Source organism: Aplysia californica, unplaced genomic scaffold, assembly GCF_000002075.1.
Source record: "Aplysia californica isolate F4 #8 unplaced genomic scaffold, AplCal3.0 scaffold00078, whole genome shotgun sequence".
Classification (NCBI taxonomy): Eukaryota; Metazoa; Mollusca; class Gastropoda; order Aplysiida; family Aplysiidae; genus Aplysia; species Aplysia californica.
Window position 1 is genome coordinate 342606 of NW_004797348.1, and position 26460 is coordinate 369065.

The window sequence follows — 26460 nt, forward strand, 5'->3', positions numbered from 1 at the left end:
AAAAAACACCACAAAAACGAATATTGAGTAGTTTTGGTTCCACTTTTCCGGGGGAGAGAGAGAGAGAGAGAGAGAGAGAGAGTCATGCATGCACTGCGCTGCTTCTACCTGCGTCCGTCTCGCCTGGTCAGTAGTTGATCTAACCAGCCCTCTCGAATCGCGCGGGCCGTGGCCTGCTTTGCCTGATTTATTTTGGTAGCCTCGACCTCTACTAAAACAAAAACTAAAGATTTTATTTGTGGAAAACAAAAATTCCCAAACTTTCATTCATTTTTTTTTCCATTGTAAGAGGTTCTCTTGACTTGTGTCAGTACTGATTACAAACCAGCATTGCCTGCGAAGGGTGACGTTGCTCTATTTTATACTGGCGGATTAATGATTTTGGAAATATATATTTCGTTGCGGTCATTCAACATTGTACTGTGTCAAACTTTCGAAGAAAGGAGAATCAAAATCAAGTATATTTTAAATTTAGATTAGATGCATCACTCTTCTTCTTATAATAGTAAAAAATTGAATCAAATTAAAAACATTTTGTATTTATATATCGTGTCTTGCCCAGAAAAAACATGGGCAATAATGAATGATGGCGATGATTTACTAGCAAATATCAGCAAATTTATACAGCCTTAAAAATAATTCAGTCTATGCAGAATGAGTCCTATGCAAAAATTTCCTTATCTTTCAGAAGCCCAGATGAGACCATACACTGCTGAGCCTGGGAAAAAAGATCTAGAGCGCAAACCTTTCCGAGAGATGGATGAGCCCAATGGTGATGCTAGACCAGACACAGGCAGGAGAAGTGAGTGTGCCAAGTCCTGAAATTTTACCACTGTACTTTAACAACTCTTTATCTCTGGCAAGCCGCTCCCAGCAGCTGGGAGTTCGTTCCTTAGATGAAGGTTCACTTGCTTTGATTTAATTACCATTTTACAGTGCTTCCACTCTTCCGTATTTTTACGGAAATCCGTACTTTCTGCTAGTTCCGTACTTGTTCCTCCATCATTATCAACTAGCTCCGTAAAAATCTGCGACAGCGTAGGACTACCGAAATTCCGTAGCAAAAAGATCCGTACTCGCCTTCGTATCGTCTTGTATAGTTACAGATATTTAAGGTAATTTCTCTCGGCAATAGTTTATGTTATAGACCTGCCAGATTGCGCATTTCCTGCCATCGGCCATTATTTTGCTATGCCCCGTGCATTCATTGCGGGTTGGTCGGCAGTACATTTTTTACCTGTAGATTGATCAAAATCTGGCGAACTTTTTGGGCCACTTTCTTCCTTTCTGTCATTCACTCATTTCGTATGTCTGTCTTCGGATTGTTGCCGCGGCTGGAAAATCTGCGGGTTGATCAAGTATATTGACTTGTGATCTTAGACAGAAAATTATTGTCTGAAAGAAACTTTTTTGCAAATCTATTGTCTAGATCTGGAGTAATTATCAGTGCAAAGATACTACGGCACGGGAACGCGATAAAGGCAACGATGAAAGAATTTTGTGCTAAAACTACTAAAATCAAAAATAATTCGAAGTGGTGTTCCGAGGTTGTGACATGCGACATTCAGTTGTGAAAATTCAGGAAAATTAGGGTATACGCCGGGTAATTATATCGTGAAGGTACATATCTATTCATTATTCCCAGGTTTGCCTTCTATCAATGGTGCGATGACAAATTAATTGAATTATAGTAGCAATGGAAAGGGTAACTGCTTTTAAACGTTGCCAGCAATTGAAAGATATTTTGGTGAAGAAATCAAACAAGACAAAATCTTGGTGAAAAAATAGGTAGGATGGGTTGTTGGCGATCTCTTCAAACATGCTCCCAAATGCCATTGTAAAAGTAAAGCCTACATTATTTATTCATTGCATTTTATGATCTTCTTAAAACGCACAAAAGTAATGCTTGTTATAACACAACTGCAGATTAAAACGATGAAGTGAGTCTCACTTAGGTGCACTAGGGGGCACCATTTTGAAGTCAATTTGAATGGGGAAACAGATGCCAGCCAGTACTATTTTATGTATTTTAGTACGATTTTTTTCCGAAAATACGCGAATACGACTTTTCATGAAAAAGTACTCGTCCTGGAATGCGAAAAATACGAGATTCAGCGGAACTGGAATATTTGAAAACCAAGTCCGATAAGGTCAGTAACTTCATTTTTGCCGGTCGCGATTGTGATATTGTGTTCACCTTTTTCCCGTCCGAGAGTACGTTTCATGCGAACAGGCGGCTATGGCAGCAGGCGGAAGTGTATGTGACACCGATGCTCGATCGGGAAAATCAAGATGTACTTTAGCTTTTGTTACCACCGAGAAGTTTGCCAGCGGTAGTCTGATAACGCAAAATTTGTGACATGCAGGTTGTGCAGTGTAAATCTAAACGCTGTATTGCTGTGCTAATAAAATTTACTCAACACTCGGACTCGTCTCTGTACTGTCACGTATGGGAAAGAAAGAAAAGAAAATACAAGCGTCGTCTGATTTTTAGATTGTCTGGCTTGCCATCGTGACCGGTCACTGAACCTGGCCTTCCGAACGCTGAAAGCAGGATTAATTTTTTTATATAATAATAATGAGAGGAAAATATTATAATATACTGAAATACTTAAGTCAAACAAGACCCCAATACGACACTGAACACTGACATGTTGTTGACTGGATACATGTATATTGTACACGTGTGTGCTCCCTTTTCCGAGCTGATGAGTTGGTAAATTTTTTGCAGGAAATATTGCTGAATTTTACTGGTTGGTCGGTCGGTCGGTCTGGGGAGTACACATTTCCCATCTGAAAATACACATTTTCATATTTCCCAGTACTTATTTCAGTTTTCTGTGGTTGGCATCTCTGGGGAAATAACACACTGGGTGTATATTAAAAAACCCTCAATAAAACAAGAAGCGAAAATAAAAGAAAAATTGAACCAGGGGCTATGCACAGACATGCTCGCTTGTTACATCATAACTGAAATTTGACACACCACAATAAAAATGCTTAAGGGGATGGTTTACTTTTAAAATTAAAGATTTTGGGGTTAAATTTTAATGCCTGGGCTATTCATGTCTGAGCCTAAAATTAGCTGTGAGAAACTGAGAACTGTTATTATTTTTAAAGAAAAATGTCTTTCAAAACATTGAGGTAGGGAAGAGATTTTGTCATTTTGAGAAAATACGATCTCTTACATAAGAAAAATTGTTGGTCTTTTTTTTTTCCTCATCTGCCTTTGAATTTCTATTAGATTCCATTGACATAGATATGTTCACATCATAACCTAACTTTGCAGGGATGAACAGATAAATAGTTGCATGTATAAGTGAGTTTTATGGATAACTAATCACTATTTGGAGAAGTGAGGGGGGGTGGTAAGTTAATAATAATAAATAATAATAATAGATAGCATTTGTATAGCGCATATCCCCGCTCAGCAGCAGGCTCTATGCGCTTTACACTATATTATTACCCCAGCAGACCATAGAACACTTCGAAACATTCTCAGCTTCCCGGGAAGCATACAGTGCAAGCAGCCGATTAAGCACTCAAACACTAACAAACTGACAAGATCTTTCGCTGTCTATAGCCGGGTACCCATTCCCACCTGGGTGAAGTGAGGAAAATTCGTGTTAAGTGCCTTTCCCAAGGACACAACGTCGGGCCCTTGACAGGATTCGAACCCACGACCTTACGGTTGCGAGTCCGAGAGCCTAACCACTAGGCCACCGACCCTATATAATTTTTTTCCTATTAAAGGTATCCTAAAACCCATCCGTACACAATTTTGTTCTGAATATATATAATAATATCATTATTCCAAATCAGATTTGACCATTTTTATGTGTGAACACACCGCATGCCTGGCAGTCCAATTATCCTAAATTTAAGATGATCCGCAATGCACTGATGCCATTCTAAAACAAACTTTACGTGTGAGGGTTAGTGAATGTAGAATTTAATTAAATCTTTTTATTGCAGGTGACGATGAACCAAGAGACTATTACTTGACAGATCTGTGTGGCCAGCTTTCGGCTGTGGTGACGGCCAAGCCGGGCGAGAGACCAAACCCCATGCTAGGTGTGTACAGCTGTCACATTCGTGTGAAATGTTTTCCCACTTTTTGACTTTCATCTGGATGGGTGTGTATGGCCTCATGCAAAAAAAATTCTTGTATTCTATTTTTTTGTTTTTGTGAGAATGTTGTGGCATGATCATCATAAGTATTCAGAATGGAACATACCCTGCAATGTTTTTGTGGAATGATATAGGAAAATCTTGAGGTTGTTTGTCTTTTATAATTGAAGCAAAAGTTCTCATTGTTTTAACAGCTAACTGCCCCCCCCCCCCCCCCCACTTCCATATGGATGACTTTGGTTCAAATTCCAAATGAGGGTTGCAGGTTTCCACCCTTGTGGCTTTTGTTCTATGGTGGATAAATGCTTAGTTCAGAGGGTTTGCCACTTATACACCTAAAGACAACAAAAAAGGACATGAGACTCGTACCCGTGCGTACTGTACCAGCTGTACACCTCCACTGAAGTAGTGTTTATGGGTCCTGTGTGTTTCGCTACAGATGAGTGTGAAGATCCTGCTGCCATCCCCATCTACTGGATCAGCAAGTGGGTGGATTACTCAGACAAGTATGGTCTAGGCTACCAGTTGTGCGACAACAGCTTCGGTGTGCTTTTCAATGACTCGACCAGAGTGATACTCCTCACAAACGGAGAGTAAGTGGTCTTGTTTTTGTTTTTTTGTTCTCTCTTTTTTTTTTAAAGGTTTATATTGCATATATGTGCTTCTCTGAACTAAATTAATTTAAAACAAGTTTTGTTTATTTTTGTCCCGGTTGTGCTTATGGTTGGTTTTGCAAATTTTAGATATGATGTATTTTGCAGCAGCGAGAGCAGTAGAACTATCTAAACAGAGTTGATGTCACTGTTTGGCAGCTGTAATCCTAGACCTGCATGTTTGCCGACAATCGTCTGAAATCCGACAATCGCGACCCGACCCGCGAGCTGGCCGATGCTATTGCTAGGCCCACCTGTATCTGTCAATGTGCGTAGTGCGAGGTCTGGCCGACTGCCAGCGCCCCCTTTTTCTCCCGTCGGCACTTTCGTTTTCGTGCCGACGTCGGCGTTTCCGACATAATTGTCGGAACCTGAGTAGAAATGCGAATACGAAAAAGGACGACGACCTAAATTATCTACTTTCAGTTTCGTGCTCAAGCGGCCATTTTGAATTTCGTTTGTTGACTAATTCAATTGTTCAAATCATGTGGATTCATCAAGTCCGACTAACTTGTTCTATAGAATGTAGATCTAGATCTAGATTTATATAGATCATTAAAGACCTCAATGGAGGATTCATATTCCAATTCTATTGTGTCAAACGCTATCAAAGGTTGTGCTGTAATATTAATGTTGGTAAAAACATTTCATCAGGTGCGTGAATTATTTATTTATTTAGAATCAGCTGAGTCCCTCTGTTCAGACCTATTCCTATTCACTTGTTCTACAAGGTCTAGATCTATAGATTACTTGATCTATATGGAGGATTCATATTCCAATTCTTATGTGTCATTATTGTATCAAACCCTATTATAGCAATGTAGATCTAGATCTAGATTTAGATATAGGGATCTAGATCTAGGCCATATTATGCTCCTTGTTTGTTTTGGAGTGTGGTTTTTAAATTTTAAAAATCTTTTCATTTTGGACTTGTGCTGGCCTTTTTACAGGAGGCCCGTTGCAGGTTCTTTTTTGGGGTAGGCCTAGGGGTAGGGTTAGGGTTAGGTCTCTTCTTTATTTGTTTGTTGGTGTGGTGGCTCATTACTCGGAAGTCCTTCCTTATGACACCCACAATAAGCTCGGGGGGGGGGTGTTTACGCAAAATTTTCAGACAACCTGGTTGAGGCTCACACGCAGGTCTAAAATCCGCATTTGTGTTGATTGTTTTGTGTGACATTCTCGTGATATGAATGGTTTGTTTTGACAAGTAACCAAAATGTTTTTTTTCTTATTTAGAAATATACACTACATTGAACGAGATGGAAAAGAGCATTACCACACTATCAGACAGTTCCCAGAGACGCTGGGCAAAAAAGTGACTTTGCTGAAGTACTTTAGGAACTACATGAATGAACATTTACTTAAGGTGAGCTGAAACTACAAGGTCGTCTAGATGTTGCTAATTTATGGGAATGAATTGTCTGTTCTGTCCCCCCCCCCCCTTAAAATTGCATAGCACTAGTGCATGCTGCCCGTATATATCAAAGGATGTAAACCAGGGCTTGTCAATAGTTTTGTAGCCAGGGATCACTTTTGCCACTTCTAAGAGGCTAACATTTTTGTACTGCCCACCTTTATGTTTTTCCCAGTGTTTCATAAAATGACACCTTTCAGCTACCGAGGTGATCCCCTTAAGCCCCCCAATAGTTCCTAAACGCCCACTTGTGGGTAATATAACCTAGGTTGGCAAGCTCTGCTGCAGAGTTATACACATGTAAATAAGACAACAGCCTTTCAGTGCTGGGAAAGAACAAGACAATCAGACACGAGCAACAGATGAACAAAGTTACTAAAGTACCTATCAGTGGCACCCTCCAACTGCTCGTAGATTGTCCAGAATTATCTGCGAAGTTCTACTGGAAATTGTCTGTTACCTTGTTTGCATGTTTCTCTCTGGCTTATACCTATGCACACTCACACACACACTGGACATAATTGAGCAAAATAGGCATCTTTTCAGTCTTCAACGTCTGTGGACAGTGAAGTCATATTTAGAATCTGTAGAGTTTCTTTCCAGAAAGAATTTCTGATTTCCATTAGGGAAGTGTATGGGGTTTTTTTGTTCTTTTTTTTTTTGTCCTTCTTCTTTTGTCTTCTTGGCTCCTGTTTCCAACTGAGCCTGGAATGGCCCTGGCAGTCACCACCAGAACAGCTCTTGTCATTCGAGATCTTAATTGTGTTTGATAGGTATTCAGAACATTTACAATCGATCAGTTGTCAAGCAACTTTCTGGATGCAAATACTCTAAATTGTTAGTCAGTGGAGGGCTCCCGTGTACCATCCTGCTTCTTTATTTTTCTGTTGTTTCCGAATCTTTTCTACAAACTGAATGGCTGTTATCACATTTGTGGGCTTTGCTTTCTCTCAGACATGATTTGCGGGATTTAATTGGGGGCCTTTATCAAGACCTTGTAATAAAAGTGAAAAATCAAACCTGAATTGTTTACTGTTGCAGGCTGGTGCTAACATGACGCCCCGTGACTCTGATGAAATGATCCGGTTGCCTTTCCTGAGGACCTGGTTCCGTACGAGGAATGCCATAGTCCTTCACCTCAGCAATGGAACTCTTCAGGTATAATATGATTCAAGTGTAGGCAGTGGCTGATGGGTCCTCTTGGGGTTTGGTCTGATTGTTTTCTTTCTCTTTTCAGCATTACTATAGACTCTGACTGTTGCTAGTGAAGTATGACCATTGCACGACACACCATTGGTGGAATTAGTTGAAGCTGGGGACTCCCTAATGAGCCACTGTACGCGGTCAGCTGGCAGATGTGGCTTTGTCTGGGCTGGTTGAATTTTCGGTGCTTTTCAATATTTACTTTCAAATGTAACAATAAGTGTTGATGAGGGCTCCTGCTCAGCCAGGAAAACTAGAAAAAGCCCAGAATTTCATTTACAGCTTTCCTGGTTGAGAAAACACCATGGAAATGAATGAAAACAAAACAAACCAGAACACTGGGGAAGGAAACTAGATCTATCACAGGAAATTTTCTTCAAGGCTTATATATGCCTTTTTATAATCACGTACCTGATTGGTCACTATAATTTAGTTCAGTCACTGGCACACAGCTTTAGATAAAAGAGTATTCTTTATCTGTTCATTACAATATGCAGAATGCCAAACCAACTTTTCCTTGTTGTCAGAAGCCTATTATCCCAGAGAGAGGGGCCAGGAACAAAATGGAGGGGATTAAAGTTCTAAAGCTATAAATTAAGGAAATGGACTGATTTTCTTGCTTAACTTCAACGCAAGTCAGAAATGCATTTATAGCTCATTCTCTTTTGTCTGACTGCGGTTAAAACGGGATGAAAACAAATCTCTGTTTAATCTTTGCATGTGGGTATTAAAGTTAAGCGACCAACAGAATATAAAAGCCCGTTCATAGAAGTCACTGCGAACTAAGGTTCCGACACGTTTTCTTTGATGTAAGCTTAAAGTGGATAAAAAAAATAATAGGGGATTTACAGCATACATCTAAAACATATTTAAAAGTTGACATATTTTCCTCAACACCACTCTTCAATGTTCGCCTAAGAAACAAGATTGAAGAGAAGGGGTGGGTATCTTTTTGAGCCGCTCAAGCTTACCCTGAAATGTGGGTGCAGGGTTATGTCGCTGTCTCAAAATGAGCAATTTGTAGGTAAGGCTACTAAGCTTCTAACTAAGGGAACAGGATGCTTTCAGAACTAAAAGCATTAACAGTGAAAAACAGAAATATATTATTGTTTGTAAATTTTACTCGAATTATTTTCATTTTAAATTGACCATATTTTATCGCCGACATTTGCACATTTTCTCAGAAGATCACTGATTACTAACTGGATGTTACTTTTCGGTTGGTTAAGTTATTGTCCTTCTTTGAACGAGATGCGCTGTGGGAAAAGGGGGTGGGGGCAGAGTTGCTCCTCCAAAATGGTATAGACTGTTCTGATAGGGAACATAGAACGTTTATGATCATTTGCAGTGGAGAAATAAGTCATTTATTTTAGGGATCCTGAGTATGCATCCAAAGAGCGGTTTTTAATATAGGGCCCAAAGAGAAAAACTTTTATCAAGATTTAAAAAAAGAAAATTTTTGTTTGAACGCCAGCCTGCAGAATCAGAAATGCCAGGAAAGTTTCGTGAGGTAAATTCGTCAATGCCATTTTTAAAAATGCGGTCAAACGAAAGTGAACAGGCTATAGCAAAAATTGCACATATCAAACTGATTTTCAGGTTCCAAAACTTTTCACATGCTTTCCTTGTATTCAAAATATGCACATAACGTGCACAATTCATACACAGCTAAAGTCTTGGTGCCAGTGTGGGTAGATTTTCTCCTGAAACTAAACTAAACTGCTTGTTGCTGATCAGTTTCTTCCAAGATCTTTTGCCTTCCAATGACTGCACTGACCTTTATTGTGTCTATTTGTGCCACGAAGCGGTGGGTGGAATCAAGCGCTCGTCAATTTTTGTGCATATGGAGTTTGGTTTCATCTTAAAGCTTGTTCATTTATCTTGCTTTGGATGAAAAAAATACCCGTCGATCTTGAGCAGAAGTGAAGATATTTGTAATTGAAAGACAACTTGGTTTCAGTGGTAAAAATAGCGAGAAAATGGCCACCAAAGTTTGATAACTTCAATGGCTAAAGAGTCCTTGAAAACTGAAAAATTATATGTTTTGAGCTTTTAATTAACGTTTATTCAATATAATTCACATGGAAATGTGTTTTTATTTGGACATAAAAGGGTTGAACAAAACAAAAATTTGATTAAATTGCGAAACTGGTGGGAAAATGCCTGTTTCTCCAATTGTGTTATTTTGACGAGCACCTGATTTCACCACATGCCTCATATTTGCTTTTCTTTTTTCAAACTGAAAAACTTTTTTTTTTTTTCAGATCAACTTCTTCCAAGATCACACCAAGATCATCCTGTGCCCTCTTATGGCAGCAGTGACCTACATTGACGAGAAGCGAGAGTTCCGGACGTATCGGCTGAACCTGATCGAGAAGTACGGCTGTTCCCGGGATTTGGCCAGTCGTCTGCGCTATGCCCGCACTATGGTGGAGAGGCTTATGAATTCAAAATCGGCCAGTTCCAACCGGGCCAAGTCGGCTGCCTCCTGAGTGTGTGATGTGCTCGTTTGATTGCTTGTGTGAAAAATGACAGAACATTTATGAGAAGGCTAAATGATGATTGGATTACATCAGTGCCGGTTACCTCCTGATTGTTAATGTGTGATGTGTTGTTGGATTGTTTGTGTATGATGTGCTCTTTCTGTCTGTGTTGTTTGATTGTTGTGTGATGTGTTTGATAGTTTGTGTATGGGAGAGACTGAATGTTAGTAAGAGTGCTAAGTGAGAAATTAATTGTGACAGTGATTGCCTGGGTCTGTGTAGTGAACTGTGTTTGAGAAATGGGCCATGATAATGCCAAACGATGGTTTGATTTTGTCAGAAATGACCTGGATTTCTGTCATGAGCTATGGTAAGAGCTGGGGACGTTAGGATGTCAAATGAGGATTTAGTTATGTCAAGATTTGCCTGGATTTTTGTTGTGAACAGTTTGAGTTGGAAGTCTTAATATGCCTGTGCCTATAGTGTACTGAAGTGGAGGGTTTTATATCATTTGGAAGAGATTTGTCTTTCATTTAGTTCCCTATCAGCAGCTGGCACTCATTTTGTCATGCAGATTTTTCCTGATTTTCCTGTTTTCATGTTGTTTTTCCATTGTGTAGCTCATCAGTGTACATTTGAGTTATTTTCACCAAATTGTTTGGATACTTTCAAGGGGGAAAACATGGTCTTATCTAGATGTCTGAAAGAAAGTGCTTTTGAATTTTATTCAAATGTCCTATGGATTGTGGCTCTTTGATTATTTTTTTCTGTGATGATGAATCAGAAACCTCAAATGAGCATGTCTCGCTTCTATATCGTTCAATCGAAGAATGGCCGTGGTATTCTTGTTGAGTAGTTTACGATCTTGAACAGGATGCTGGACAAGGAGCTTAGATTTGAGCGGTGTCCAGATTTTTCCAGCTTTCAGTATTTACTTGTGTACCTAGTGTGTCTTGTCGCAGAACTGCATGAGGTGTTTTGAACATTAGTAGCTCGGTGTCAGTTGGGATTTAATATTATATTAAAAAAGAAAAAAGTTTATGTGCGATCTTCTTGATGCGGTTGAGTGTAATGAACTTTAGTTTGTTTTGAGAAATAGACAATAAAATAGTGTTTACACTTGCTTAAATACAAAGTGAAATTAAAGTACTTTTAAAGACTCCTGTCTGCCTTCTCTGTCAGTATAATAATCTAGCACAACCCTCAAGATATGAGGTAAAAGTGTAATGAAGGTACATGATATTGCTATTTCCATTTTATTAAATGTCTGTTTATAAGAAATGTGATCAAAATAAAAAATATAAGCCAGAAACTGTTGGAAAAGACCATGTGTCTGGCATTTTGTCAAGGTGTCGTAAATAGCTCTGTAGAGAGGAGCCAGTAAGTGGCTGCACACATTAAAATTGTGGTGCAAATGTAATTTATTTTGTTGTTTGACTGCGTATCAGCTCAAGTCAAAGGGGTTTGTGTGAGGTACAGCCCAAAAATTTGTTTAAAAAGAGGGACATGATTCATTTTGTGTACGTACACCTTTCAGAGATGTGACTGTCATGTTGATTGATGAATTGTAATTTGTCAGTTTTAACGATGTCATTCTTTTCAATAAAAGAAGACTATTTGGGTTGCTCGGCATAATGTGAAAGTGTAGTTTGCCTGAATGTTATTTGAGATCTTGTGACTGATAATGAGCTGCAATTATTTCGCGGAGTGGTATTGTTTACTGAATAAATATAAGTTGGATACTATCGGTATGCTGTTTGAAAATTTGGCAAAATGAAAGAGACTGATAATGTGATCTCTACAAGCAATACTGGGATATTTATTTTTGTGGTCCAAGAGTAAAATGGTCCTATGTGTTTTAGCTGTCACCTCATCCCTGAATGCTCTAAATTGGATCGATTGGGGTGTAAAACAATTTACAATCGTTCATAGCTCACAAGAATCTGTTTTGTCATGCCACCAATGGGTTCTCTTGATTTCAGTGAGTTTTCTATTGAAGTCTCAGTTTGGCTTGCACTTCAGCCCTGTCTCGACTCTTTCATGTGTTCACTTCATGTTGATTTCTTCAACAGCAGCAGCATTTACCATTCCACTGGACCACTGTAATATTTCATTGAAGAGAGCAGTTTTCATCTGTATGCTTTTACTTTTATCTTCTCTGAGTAGAGATCATTTGTAATGTTTAGAGATCCTCTGTGTTCCTGCAGTGTTGAAAAATTATTGTGCTTTGTAATGAAATGTAGTCAATCATCTTATTTTTCATTTATCTCTACCTTCTTTTGTGAAAGCTTTCCGTTTGTCCTCTCTGATTAATGTTTAAGGAGCTTTTTGGTGCATTGCATAGAGCCAGAGTATTATGCTAATCTCAGTTTGTCGTTTTAACTGGTGAAGTGAGTGTCTAAATTCAATTGGTTTTCTTGCCTTTCAGTAGTTTTTTTCTTTTATTGCGTCTAGTTGTAGGATTATCGTATCTGTCGTTTTGATGGAATGTTAGATTTGAGCGAAGGGAATCTAGGTTTTTCTGTTTGAAGCTTTCATCGGACTATTGTTTTATTTCTTTGATCTGTTTATAGGAAACGAAAATATGTCATGTGCTCTTTGTTTTATTTTTGTATTCTTGGACAGGATTTGCTTCTAAAAATTTTGTTTTTTCTTTCTTAACAAAATAGGAATTTTTTGGGTCTCATTTTCCTTTTTCATTGACTGTCTTTTTACATATTGCTTATGGTTTCTTTTGGGACAACAACAGAAAAATAAGTAATACTTTGCTTAGTTCTACCGATTTCATAGTTTGGTAGAGCTAGAGTCAAAAGCATTAGAGGATGATAACTAGTTTCAAGGTATATGATCTTTCATATATATTATATATATATTTATATATCTCTATAAATTGGGATATCACATTAAAAAGGCATCACGTACATATGATTTCATACCATGCTTTTTGTGTAAATGTTTTCTTTTTCATGGTGACCTATGTTTGTAAATACGCCCAGATGTATATAATGTGTACCTATTTTGTCTATAATGAAAGCTATTGATTGGTGACATGTGCAGCGTGTTTTGATGTCTGGATGATTTATCTCAGAGAAGTAAATGTACGAAAGTTCTTTGAGAACTTGTGTATTACAGTGTATAGTACAATTCTTTCTGCCTCTTCAGACTTTGTGCGTTCTGTAACATATGACACACTTTTCTACCTGTGTTCAGTTTCTAATGTCCTTGCTGATGACTTAGTTTGTAGAAAAAAATATAACTTTGTATAATTTGATTTTCTCCTTTGTTGTTTTGAATTTGAATTGTGGGAGTATTTCCTTGTACCTTTTATTTGTTTTATTGTCAGAATGAGTTACCTTCTAATTTTGAGTTGATCGTTAGTTCTGTTTGGGGCAGTATTGTGAATTGATTGTTTGTGAAATTTATGAGGGCACTGTTGAGTTCCTCTCAACTTTGTCCATGGGCTTGCCATTATTTGTAATGATTAATTGGAGAGAATTGAATACACTTGACTTAGTTTTAAATATGCCATTGCGTGGTGCTTTATTCATTTGATTATTTTTTTTCTTCTTCATGTTGGTAGGGCTTCGGAGCTCACTTTGAAAGTTATATATAGTTAAGATTCTGGAACGCTCTTCCCCTGCTTCATAAGTGGTTTCCAAATGTTTTTGGAAATTGTATATGTGCCTTAGGAGACAAGTCGGAAAACCAGATACGTTACATTTTAAGGTGAGTACCGGTATAGTATTTCTTTTACCTTACAAAATGCAGGACGTAGCTGGATTATCTGTGGGATCATTTGCAAAGAAGAAAATGTGATTTTCAAAGAAAAATGCAACGAGGACAAAAATTCATTTAAAGAAATGCCTTATTTTGCTTTGTCACTGGATTCTTCACAAGTGTGATCTGCTCCTTCTACCCCTTTCACTGTTTTTATTAGTATCTTAATTGTAAAATCTGATCCTTACAAAATGTGGCCAATTTTGGCTTACTTTGAAATTCCTTCTACTGTACTGCCCTGCAAAAGATCCAAGCGACACTTTCCTTGCTATAGGCCTACCTTGTTCTATGGTACTTTCATGGCTCCTTGATAATAATAATAATTGCTTTTATACAACGCATATCCTCACTCAACATTATTAAGGTCTATGCGCTTTACAATAATAATTACCAGAGCAGACACTAGAACACGAGTCAGAAATATTCTTGGCTTTATCTGAAGCATAATATGGGGCAAACTGCGGATTATGCTCACTAGAACACTGGCAAACTGACACTAATTTAGGCCATTCTCAAAGGGGGGAGATGAACATGTTCTTATGCACAGTAGAATTGTAAATGGGTTGATTCATCAATGTCATGCTCATAACTGCCTGAACTGAAAACTGGGAACTGCTGCTTTTTCTTTCCTAATCCTTACTACTATCGTCATTTTCCCTCTACTTCTTTTGTGTGTTTGTCACTCTCTTGTGATCCGCTATTTCCGGGGTGCCTTAATAGTTGAAGCAGACTTTGTGCTGTTGAAGCAGACTTTGTGCTGTCGAAGCTAGAGAGGTTAGCAGAGTCAGCCTGATTCCCTGTACATTGTATGGACTTCTCTGTTCACATCCACCCCTTGGCACTCATATATGACCTTTTGCAGTTGTGAGCACTGTAAAAACTCTACTTAAACTAAAAGGGATCATTCGCTTTCTGTGTGAAGTGAGGAGAATTCTTAATTTATGTAAAAGCAGCTTTCCCAAGGACACAGTGCTGGGCCCTAGACAGGAGTTGAACCCATGACCTCACAGTTGTGAGTTGGAGACCCTTACCACTTGACCATTGGTGCTGCTTCAGCCATTTTAGTTCTACGAGGCAACATTTTAAAGGTTCTGTCATGAAAATCATTGTGTTATGTTTGCACTAATAGAATGGATAAAAGACTCTTAGTAAGATGATTCACTTTCATCACTGTAGTTTTATCTCATGACTTGCTCACAAAGGTTGTCTCAGCAGGTACTGTAGTTGGAGGTACTTGTTTACCATTATCTCTTTCTGTCTGTCTCTTTTTCTCAGTACTAAATAATGGTTGTGTTGATCTGCTTCTCTTTACTCAAGCATACAGAAACAAGTAAAGATTATCCATGGATGAAACATGTATTATAAAACAGGACATTAAGAAGACGTGAATTATTTGTACCCCTGAAGCTGCACTGCTATAACTTAAGAAATAAGATAATGTAGCCATTTGATCACCAAGACAATTGTGGTTTAGTATATTTTTGTTTGCGTTTGCAGTTGGCACGTTTTATCTTGCATTATATTCAGTACACATCATATCAGTGAATATCACACGGGTGGGCGTCAGCTCTCTTGTGAGTGCAATGCTGTTGTATTTTCATTATCCCTGCCCATAAGAATGTGTCCATCAAGATATGGGAGAAAAATGGAAGGTTTGACCTCTTGTGTTTTTTAATATATTTTTTTCCCCTGGTACATAAAACGTGACTAGCATTATCTTCACTTCTGGTTTTCTACCTGCACGGCCATTCTATGTAGTGTTGTTCTATCATTTTTTTCACCCACAAGTGCGAATCATAGATGTGTGTCCTCGGTTTATACTGTATTTGATGGTTAAGTAGCTGTTATATCCAGTTGTTTTTTTCCCCACTTGACCAATTTTGTTTCCGGGAACAGAATTTGTCAGTTCTCACCATTGAAACAAGGCTAAAACAAAGATATTACTTTCAGAGGTTGCCCTCTTCCTCTTCTTCTCCTTTCTATTCTTCTGCTTCTCACACTTCTTCTCCTTCTCCTCATATAGATCTAATTAATACTTTAATCATACTTATATATATGCATTGTGAAAAGAAGTAAGATATTTTTTTACTGGATGTGCAGCAATGTGCAGTTTTGCTTTGTCACAAAAGTTTTTTCTTTCTTTTAACTTCACTGAATTTGTTTATCTGATCTTTGGCTCTTGTTGACATGAATGGACCGTGAGAATTCTTCAGGAATGAAATGTAATTTAATTCATCTTGGACACACTGCTGTTACTGCTAATGATTGATGATGTGACCTGTTGTTGAGTATAGTTGAACATCATGGTGGGGCACTGGTGGTTGGTTGGGGACTTTGTGGTGTTTATTTCAGAACAAGCTGGAGTCTTCAACAGGTCCAGCAATAGGTGCGGGTGGGAATGGACCGCTGTGGTCTTGTGAATAACAAATAAATATGTATTTGAGAAATGAAAAGTCTTGTGTAAGTTTTTTATCAAGTTACTCTCATGAGTGATTTGAAGATGCCCCTGCTGGGGTCTACCTTTTATTTTTTATGCCGTACATATGTAATTGTTCTTGTTTTCGTTGCTGTTTTTGTTATTTTCGTTACTACTGTTGTTGATGTTGCTGAAGTTGTTTAAAACAGCATAGAGCCTAATCGTTACACCATAGACGCTGGAGTTTGTTATTGTTGTTGGAGATGGAGTGTTGTTTTGTTGATGTAGTTGTTGTGCCTGTTATTGTGTTGTTCCTCCGATCAATAAGCACAGCAAAGACAATTCTCTTCCCCTCTAGTTGTGATACACAGACCATCCCTTCAGAAATCAAAATACATGACGACACCACACTGAACAATGTTGATAGCTTCAAATGTCTTCAATGCAACAATTGCTCTACGTTTGAGTAAAACTAGTGCATCCTTTGAAAGGCTTGCTCCTTTCACTTTCATCTCAAAATCTATTGATGGGTGGTTGGCCACTGACTGAAGTGTCTGGAGGCCATTCGCAAAGTGGTGACTTTTCTCGTTCTAATGCACAGTAGAAGTAGAATTGTAAATGGGCTGATCCAACAAGGTCATGCTCATAATATAACTGTGCCTGAACTACAACAGGGAACTGCTTCTTTTTCTTTCCTAATCCTTACTATCGTCATTTGCGTCTACTTCTTTTGTATGTTTGTCACACTCTTGTGACCCGCTATTTCCGGGTGCCTTGATATCGAAGCAGACTTTGTGCTGTTGAAGCTAGAGAGGTGAGCAGAGTAAGTCTGATTCCCTGCAAGGACTTCTCTGTTGACGTCCGCCCCTTGGCGCTCATATGACCTTATGCAGTTGCGAGCGCCGTAAAGTCTCTACTAAAACAAACATTGGCGGGTGCTCTTGTGTGATTTGCTCCTTCTTTCCTGTCAATCGTCTTTCATCCTGATCTCCCCTTCTTCTTTTTTATGTTTGTTTTTCTCTTGTTGCACCTCTAATCTTCTGCACTTATATGACCTTATTGTTGTTGCAAGTGGGTGGTTGGCGGGTGCTCTGGTGTGGTTTGCTCCTTCTTTCCTATCAAACATCTATCGTCCTTATCTCCCCTTCATCTTTTTTATGTTTGTTACTCTCTTGTAACAGCTCTAATCTTCTGGCGCTCATCATATGACCTTACGCAGTTGCGAGCGCCGTTAAAGTTAAAACCTCTACTAAAACTAAAACTAAAAAACATTGTGTTGCAAGTGCCGTAAAACTTATTAGAACTAAAATCTATCGTCCTTATCTCTATTGTTTTGTGTTACTCTCTTGTAACACCTCTAATCTGCGGCACTTATATACATATATCATATATACATGGTGTATGACCTAATTGTGTTGTAAGTGCTGTATCAAATCTTACACTAAAATTTGTAAAACAAATACATACACGTATTGGAAGACTGAGAGAAGGGTTTGGGACTTCTATGGCAATAGCACAGAGGCAAAACTGAAAGTCTGCTGTGCTGTTGTCTTCTCCAGCCCTGTTATTTGTTCCCTGCTGGGACCTGAATAGTGTGGGTGGTTGGCGGGTGCTCTGGTGTGGTTTGCCTCTTTTTTCCCCATCAAACATCTATTGGGGGGTTCTCGTGGCCTAGAGGTAGTTAAGGTGTTGGCCTCTCATTCAAAGGTCCCGGGTTCGAATCCGGGTAGCGACCGAAACATTTTCTTCTTTAAAATTGTCTCCTTTCATCTCCTTTCCTGCTCTTTAGCGATGTTCTGTTGTCTGCTTTCATTTCCACTTTCTGCCCCCGCCCCCTCACCTCCTTTGCCCCCTCCTCTGGGCTCCTGACTCTTTCTGCAGCCTTTCTACTGCTACTCCTTAGCTCCTCCTTACTGCTGTCTTTCTGCCACACCCCTGATCTTCTGGTAGGACAGATCTACACCTAGCCTTCTCGGACAACGGCAAAAAATCTCGGAGGGCCTGTGTGCAAGTTGCGCACGTTAAAGATCCCTTGGTGGTCTAAAATCGATAAGAGTAGGCTTCGGCCGCCACCGGGGAAAAATTCAAAATTTCCTACCAACTGAAAATATTAGGTGTGTCCCGCGTGCTCATATTATGACCTATGCAGTTGCGAGCGCCGTATAACACATTACAAAAACAAAAAACAAAAAACATCTATTGTCTTTATTTACCTGTCCCCGTAGGATTGTGCTGCCGCGCCCCGCGTTTTTTCGCGTAATTCTGCAACATTTGCATAATTTTGGATTCTCCGCGTTTTTTCACGTTTTCCCCCTTTTTTCACAAAACAATTAATTAACGCCTCGCCGTGTGACTAAAGGGACGTAATCACCGTAATAAGCCTCATTTAAGTGAAAAGATGGTTATTTCCCTTGTTAGATGATCTTGGTTATCTTGGGTTGTGATTTTGTTCCTTGAGCATGTTCAATTTTTCAACCCATCAAAAGTTGTTGTTCTTATGTCTGCTGATGTTTCATGTTTGACAGGTGTCCCTGGTTTTAGTAATGTGCCAGCATCAGAGGTCCAGATGTTTTTGCTTTTTTAAAACATTTTTCTTTCCTCTATAGATCTAGATCTACAGCTGAAAGTTACATGTACAGAGATTATATTTTTTGGGTTTTTTATTAAATTGATGTGTATTGTTTTCTTTTCTAAATACGCAACAAATTACTGATCCTGATATATATGTTTTGTTTTTAATTTTTCTGTACATAAAACATGAAAATCATGAAACTTCGTGTTGAAAAAGTGCAAAACATGTCGCGAATGGTGTTATGGTAACTTGCATAATTTTTGCATAATTTTGCTTTTTTTTGCATAATTTGGCCTTCTAAATTTGCATAATTCTACGGGGACAGATTTACCCTCCTTGTTTTTCGTGTTTGTTACTCTCTTGTAACTACTCTAATCTTCGGCACTTATATGATGACCTTATTGTGTTGCAAGTGCCGTAAAACTTACTTTTTACTTTTACTTTTTCATCCTCTGTTGCCGTTAAGCGTCGACGGGAGATGCCGTTTTCTATGGTAGGCCAACCCCGCAGCTTTCAGTTGTGATATTATGTTTTTTCAGTGTTTCATTGACACCCTCGATCCTTCCTCTTCCTTTATGGCCTGAGTGCTAGGTGTTTTAGGCTCTCGAGGCTGGCTGGTCAGGTGACATGCGTAACAGATGGCCAAACTACATGTATTTTATTCTTTCTTTCTATGTAGTACAGGCATGACTCAATGGCGATGGCGATAGCTGCTCTCACTTCTTCATTTCTCTGCCTGTTTCGTCTTGTGAGCAAAAGACGATCATTCAGAAAATACATCTCCAACATCAACAGCCAGACACCTCTCAACCAAGTTTTTAAAATCGCAAATTTTTTGGGTAGACGCTCAGATACCATCTGGCACGTCCAGAGGCCGGATGGAACCACAGCTGAAACACAGGTGGACATTGCAAAAACAATAGCTACTATGTAGCTGCTACATCTCTCTCCAAAAACTAATCCCAAGCGAACTACAACACCACCTTCCAAAACATCAAAACTAACAGAATAACAACACCTAAAATTCCACTCAAACAACACTGAAACCTACAACGCAGACTTCACATAAGACGAACTAACATCGTGCATCTCGGACCTGGGCAATACAGCCCCGGGTCCGGATGACATCCACAACCAGACCATTAGACACTTACCCACAGAAACACTTACACTCCTACTAGACAGAAACAACGACATGTGGCGGTCGCACTCCTTTCCGGAGTCTTGGCGTCTTACCACTGTCATTCCAATACATGTACCCAAACCTAACAAAGACCTTACACACCCATCCAATTACAGACTAAAAGCACTAACGAGCTGTCTGCGCAAACTTAATAGACTAATAGAAACTATGATCCACAGGCGACTCATGTGGTTTCTGGGGACGACAGGCTCGCTGAGCGGTCTCCAGTGTGGATTCAGGAAAAATCACCTGGTCCGCCTGGAGACCTTTATACTATACCCGAGACGTTTGCCGAAGGAGGCCACATGATCGTCATCTTTTTCTACCTAGAAAAAGCCGTCGACACAACCTGGAAGCACGGCACTCTCAGAGACCTGCACGCTCTCGGCATACGCAGTCACCTCCCTGCCTTCTTTGACAATTTCCTGAAGAAGCGTTCCTTCAAGGTTCGTGTCGGATGCTCCCTTTCAGACCCCCACCAACAGGAGGAAGGTGTCCCCCAGGGGAGCATCCTTTCTCCTCTCCTATATTTTAAAACTTTACAAGGTTTGTTTTAGGCGAGATGTGATGCTCCACTCATTTTCAGTTTTTTTTTTTTCAAAAATCATTTGGCATCCCTGCCGTCCAGGACCAGGTTCGTTTACCCGGCGTTATATTCGACAAAAAACATTCATACCACACATCAAAGACCTTCGTGTGAGGTGCCAGAAAGCGTTAAACGCTTTGAAAATTCTGTGGCATCCGGAGTGGGGCGGTGACTGAAAACACCTTCTCCACTTGTACATATCTCCCTAGTCCGATCCAGGCTTGACTACGGCAGTCAAGTCTAGGGATCGGCAAAACCACACATCCTAAAAAATGCTAGACCCAATGCAAAACCAAGGACTCCGCCTCGCTCTGAGGGCTTTCCGCACTTCTCCGGTGGAGAGCCTCCAGACGAACATACCATCACTCGCACTCAGACGCACACAGCTCTCACTACAATACGCAATTAAACAGGGCTCAACACCAGAGAACCCAACACACGACTGCATTTTCAAAACAAACCCAGACACTATAAACAAATTTCCAAACAACGGAAAACTCATCAAACCCTTCGGCCTCAGAGTCCTTGAGGACCTCAAAAACATACACTTTTTCTAACAAGACATCCAACAATTTGTTTTCCCCGACCTCTCTCCGAGGCACCCTCTAGTTTTACACCCAAAAAATAGTTGGGCTACAACAAAAAATACACGCCTTGACTGAAACCGTAAAAAGTATCGTGTTCGCATGGATACCAATCCATGTGGGCATCCGAGGAAACGAGCAGGTAGATCATCTGGCGAAGGAATCCTTATCCCTTCTGTGGGGATCAACGACGAACACTTTCCCACAGACAGACTTTAAAAATAAAATCAAAATCTACACCTTCAGTCTGTGGGAGACCCATTGGAAAAAACCCCAAACGAACTATAAACCTGTCCCCGTCGGATCATGCGATTCTGAGGCCGTGTTTTTTTTTCCGCGTAATTCTGCAACATTTGCATAATTTTGGATTCCCCGCGTTTTTTCACGTTTTTCCTTCTTTTTTTTAAACCAAATAATTTATTAACACCTCGCCATGTGACTAAAGGAAAGTAATCAATGTAATAAGTCTCATTTAAGAGACAAGTTGGCTATTTCCCTTGTTAGAAGATTAGTTAATGGTTTGTTCCTTGAGCATGTTCAATTTTTCACTCCATCAAAAGTTGTTCTGTCTGCTGATGTTCCAATGTTTGACATTTAAAAAAACATAGATTCCTTTTTTCTTTCCTCTATACATCTGGGTCTAGATCTACAGCTGAAAGGTACAGAGATTATATTTTTTGTTTTTTTTTCTGACTGATGTGTGGGCTATTGTTTTCTTTTCAAATACACAACAAATTACTGATACTGATATGTTCTGTTTTCAATTTTTCTGTACATAAAACGTGAAAATTCTTTTTTAAAAAGTGCAAAAGATGTCGCGGATGGTGTAAGGGTAACTTGCATAATTTTTTCATATAATTTTGCTTTTTTGTGCATAATTTGGCAATCTAAATTTGCCAAATTCTGCGAGGACAGATAAACTGCACAACATTAAACCCAAACTGGGACCGCGAAATCCTTCGGGCCTCTCCAGAAGAGACGAAGTCATTTTTACTCGATTACGCATCGGACACACGGCCCCGACACATTATTAAATACCTCCTTCAGGGAGATGAGAAGCCGTTCTGTGTCGGATGCGACACAGATTTTACCGTTGCCCTTAGACGTTATGCTGGTATGAATATTGAGGTGATTTGCTGTCTATTTTATGTCCGTGGGTATGTTTGAATGGGATAGGAGAGGTGTGAGCTTGTAGGTGACAACGTTGGCTTTTTGAGTTCACATTTCTATTTCTCTGTATATGGAACCGTTTTCAGAAAAAAGTACTGCCAAAATATTTAATTAATTAAAACTCTTTTACCTGTTTCAGTTGTTTACTATTGACATTTATGTTCAAGGGACTAAGGTTTAGGCTCACTTTCATAACTTCTGTTTTTTATGTGCTCATTTCCAAGTTAAATTTTTCGCTTTTTTCTTCAGTTCGGTAGTGTGATTTTGGAGGCTTTTTGTGTTTGGATGAATAAGACATTGCCCGTCTGCGAATAGACGTTCATTTAGGCTTTCTGGGCTTTGATTTGCGTCTTGTGTTATTTTTTCCATTTATATTATAAACAGGAGGGGAGATAGAACGCATCCCTGTCGTACTCCAGATCTTATTTTGAACAGAGACAAAAAAGTAGAGACACTTCACTCCTCGATTCAGGGGAGATTTGGGTCAGGCGTCCGGTGAAAATTTCAAGCCGTACAACTATAATCTGTTTCTCTCAACCGATGAATCACCGTATTGTTTTCATTGTAAATAAAGTAAGGGGATTGGTCTGAATGAGTTTGAAACGTTATTTCTCTTTCTTCACCGTCACGTCATACCCACATCCCCCCCATGAAAGATGGAGTCAGAACATTCTAGTCAAGATTTTGATGAAAACTTCAAAACATACCTTACTTCAAAGTGGTGTAGTGTTATTAACTGTACCAGTTCCAAAATAAACGACCCTGATTTGGCCTTCTTTTCCTTCCCTCTGGATCCTTGAGGTGAGTTAATTAATTTGATTGGCGTTGCATGGTTTAATTAGAACTCACTTGCCATTGTCAGCACGTGGTTCGAGCTAGTTCTTAAGTATCGGTTATTACAAATTTACATAAAATGATCTCGCTGTTTTTAACGACGATGATCATAAATCAATAGACGAATGAAGGTTGTGGCTTTATGTTGGTAATCGCTATGATGATGTTGCAGTAATGATAGAGCATCAGGTTCATCATGAGGTAATGGTGAAGATGGCGGTGATAGTGGTAGGTAGTGTCTCTCCCTGAAAATGACATTAGTAAATTAAGTGAGGGGATTGGTCAGCCAGGCTCCTTTTTCATCTCAGCAAAGCAGTATCCCTACATAAATGATGGTGGATTCACGATACCATCTATTGTACTTCAACGTTGCCTGCAAAGCTCGGAAATCGTCTTTAGAGATAGCATCAACTCTCTGGGCGTTGCCACGGGCGTGAGGTTCTGAGTTCAGACTAGTAAAGATGATGATCGAGGCCACGCAGGACTATCCTTGACTGCCAGAGTGATAGGAAGTGCCCACTAAAGTTCCTGCCCCTTAACTCATTAACCTCTTCACTACCATCAGACTTCATCATGATGAAATCAATTTGTGATGCATAGTTCAGGTCATTCCATCTGTACCAGGTCTTGATATGGCTTAGTTTGTGTTGGAAAAATGTCTTCGTAATCATCACATGTCGTGCTCAGCGCATAGGTTTAGTATCTTTTCTCCATTGCTGTTGCAGTCTGTATCTTTATTACTGTGGGGTCCCAAGTACTCTTCCCAAGGGGTTCTTCTTTGTATAACTCTGCCCTTTAAATCACCCAAGATAAATATATCTTTTTCTTTGTTCTTGATGGTGATAATGTGGTCACTCGGGTCTTGGAAATACGATTATCTGTCTTCCTCTGTGTAGCTGTCGTTACAAGGAGCGTATGTTTGGATGTACGTTGTTGTTTTGCCACCCTTTATGAGCTCCGTGCTCACTATTCTCTCTGAGATATGGTTGATTTCATAGATTGTATCCATTCTGGCTGGGTGTATGATGAAAGCTGCACCATGTTTGGCTCTCTCATTTTCAGGTGTTCCGCTCCAGATCAGGAGGTAGCCTTTATGGGTCAGCTTGCTGTGGTTGCCTCTCTTTCTTATGTCTGACAAGCCCATGATTGTTATTTTCTTTCTTTCCATGAAATTCACTATTTCTGGTTCTTTGTCTCCATGTCCGCTGACATTCGCTATTTTAATCATTGTTTTAGCTGGCTGTCTGTTTACTTTTCCTTGTCTTTTTCCGTTTGAATCAGTCCATGTGTTCCCCTTTGTTTTGTAGAATGATTTATCCACTGTCGGCTTACTAAAAACTAAAATAAAAGACCTGATACATGTAGTGAAGGTACCAAAGTCACGCCAAGAAGCTTACCAATTTCTACATACACGAAATGCCTCTAGAGAGCTTGCATCAAATGACAAGACAAAAATGCCAGACTCTGAAGTTCTCAAAAGAGGGTTTTCTAAGCTCTAGGACACAACTTGACCGGGCTGGGTATAATAAGAATGCCAGATTTCAGAATCCGTAAGACAGTATTCTATTCTGAGCTCTTTAAAAAGGGAAGTGTAAAATTGGCGCACAAACAATGAGAAAAAGAATAATACTACAAAATATAAAAAAACCCACTAGAGATAAATTAAAAATGTCTCCGAAAGGATATGTTAAAAAAAAAATAAATTTTGTTCAATATGCACTTTTCAAACACATGTTTAGGTAATTTAGTGTGGTGTTTTTTCTCTCAACATTTTCGTCTCTGTGACCCGATAGCACAGATATTGGGGAATTTTTCCCCCGTAACCCCCCCCCGCAAACAAATCAATATTTTGAAATCTTTTTTATCGATATTCTCTGGGATCGCTGACCCGGGTCTCCCCTAAATCTAATATGGGAGAGCGTAGCTTTTGACAAACCCACTTTGAGAGCAGCAGTCACAGTGGGCAGCAAATCATAAGGCTTCACGTAAGAAATGCTGAAGCCTCGAAAGAAGCTCGAAAGCTGCGTATATCCAACAGTAGAAATGAAGCTTTTAAATAATGCTAAAAACGTGGCACTCTTCTCTGCAAGAACTGATCTTATTGATCATAGCAAAAAGCCACAGGTAATCTTACATAATCCTTACACAATCCTTCTACAGTATTTCTTTTTAAGTTAATTAAAAAAACATTTATTGCAGTTTCTAATCTGTGGTATCAGGTGCATGTGTTTCGAGAAATGTCTAAATGTTGAAAAAAGCCAGAAAAGATATTATTTACATTATAAAGATTTTTTTTCTCGCTCCTAAAAAAAGTTGTTTCCTGGGCTTCTAATCTAAATTAGAACATTTGAACAGCTTGCCATTGATTTGTAGCCTACGTTTCTATGTGTAGTCTTATAGTTATAGTGTGTGATAGTCCAAGAGTCAGCTGTTGTTTTGATTTAGGTAGATTTGTATTCTACTATTGTCACTAGAGGATGCATTGGTTGATTTGCTTAATTTTGATACTGAATTTGTGAAAAGTTGGTTGGGTGCATTGCAACAAAGATTGGCGTTTATTGAGTAAATATTTTGTCTCTAATCAGAAACACGAGGAAAAGACAATTAAGATTTTTCTTATCACATAAATCGACCTGACTGACTAGAGAAACTGCTGCTGTGTGGAAAGATAGAGGGAAAGAAGAGCAGAGGAAGACAACATACACAGATTGCCTGCACAACTGCAACAAATAACACTATGAGAAAAACCGAGCTGATCAAGAAGAGCAAGAGACAACAAAAATGAATGGGGTGCCATGATCGTCAATGTCTGCTCCAGATCTGACACGCGAAGAGAGAGGCTGTCACTTAATGTGCAATAAGCACCAAATTGTGGCCTTTTCACATAGACCTGTTGATCTACTTGATGTCTTCAACACAGACTAAAAATAATTTTAACTTATAGTCTATGTTTTCAAGGAGGGGAACTTCTTATGTGAAAAGAGAAGGGAGGTAATTGCGTAGATCTTCATTGTTTCTTGGCGAGTATTTATTGTTTGCCTCCCTTGGAACAATGCATAATGATAATAATACATATAATAACATGAACATTATCTCGAGAAAAAGTATAGGGCACAGGCACACAGAACAGTGTCGGTTCTGTTGTTTTTTTGGTTCTGGTGTAGTCCTTGTTATGATAATATGGCAATGTCTGTCTGCACCCTCCCATGTACATGTATCTTTTTCTGTTCAGGATATCTGCATTTTTCCTCTCTGCTGGTCTTTTGTTTGACTTTGTCTCCTTTCTTGGTTTTGTTTTCTGTTTGACTCTTATTATCTCAGTCTGTCTCTCTGTCTCATATACATGTAATACACAATCACATAGGCTACCCTTACAAAAACACTCACACTCAAACACACACATATGCACACACGCACGCACGCACACACACACACACACACACACACACACACA

The 26460-nt window shown here is 39.2% G+C and overlaps 1 protein-coding gene across 2 annotated transcripts in view; it reads left to right on the forward strand.

The window, feature by feature from the left end:
- Positions 1 to 10913, forward strand: part of LOC101855475 (serine/threonine-protein kinase PLK1) — a 28572-nt gene extending 17659 nt beyond the window's left edge. Inside the window, exons 8-13 of one of the 2 annotated variants that reach the window (XM_005094215.3) lie at positions 689 to 802; positions 3976 to 4074; positions 4571 to 4724; positions 6021 to 6150; positions 7240 to 7356; positions 9666 to 10913. In XM_005094215.3, coding sequence (XP_005094272.1) covers positions 689 to 802; positions 3976 to 4074; positions 4571 to 4724; positions 6021 to 6150; positions 7240 to 7356; positions 9666 to 9893 — 842 coding nt within the window. In that variant the 3' untranslated portion in view covers positions 9894 to 10913. The remainder of the gene's footprint in view (positions 1 to 688; positions 803 to 3975; positions 4075 to 4570; positions 4725 to 6020; positions 6151 to 7239; positions 7357 to 9665) is intronic. The other variant, XM_005094216.3, reaches the window with a different exon arrangement.
- The last annotated feature ends 15547 nt before the right edge of the window (positions 10914 to 26460 follow it).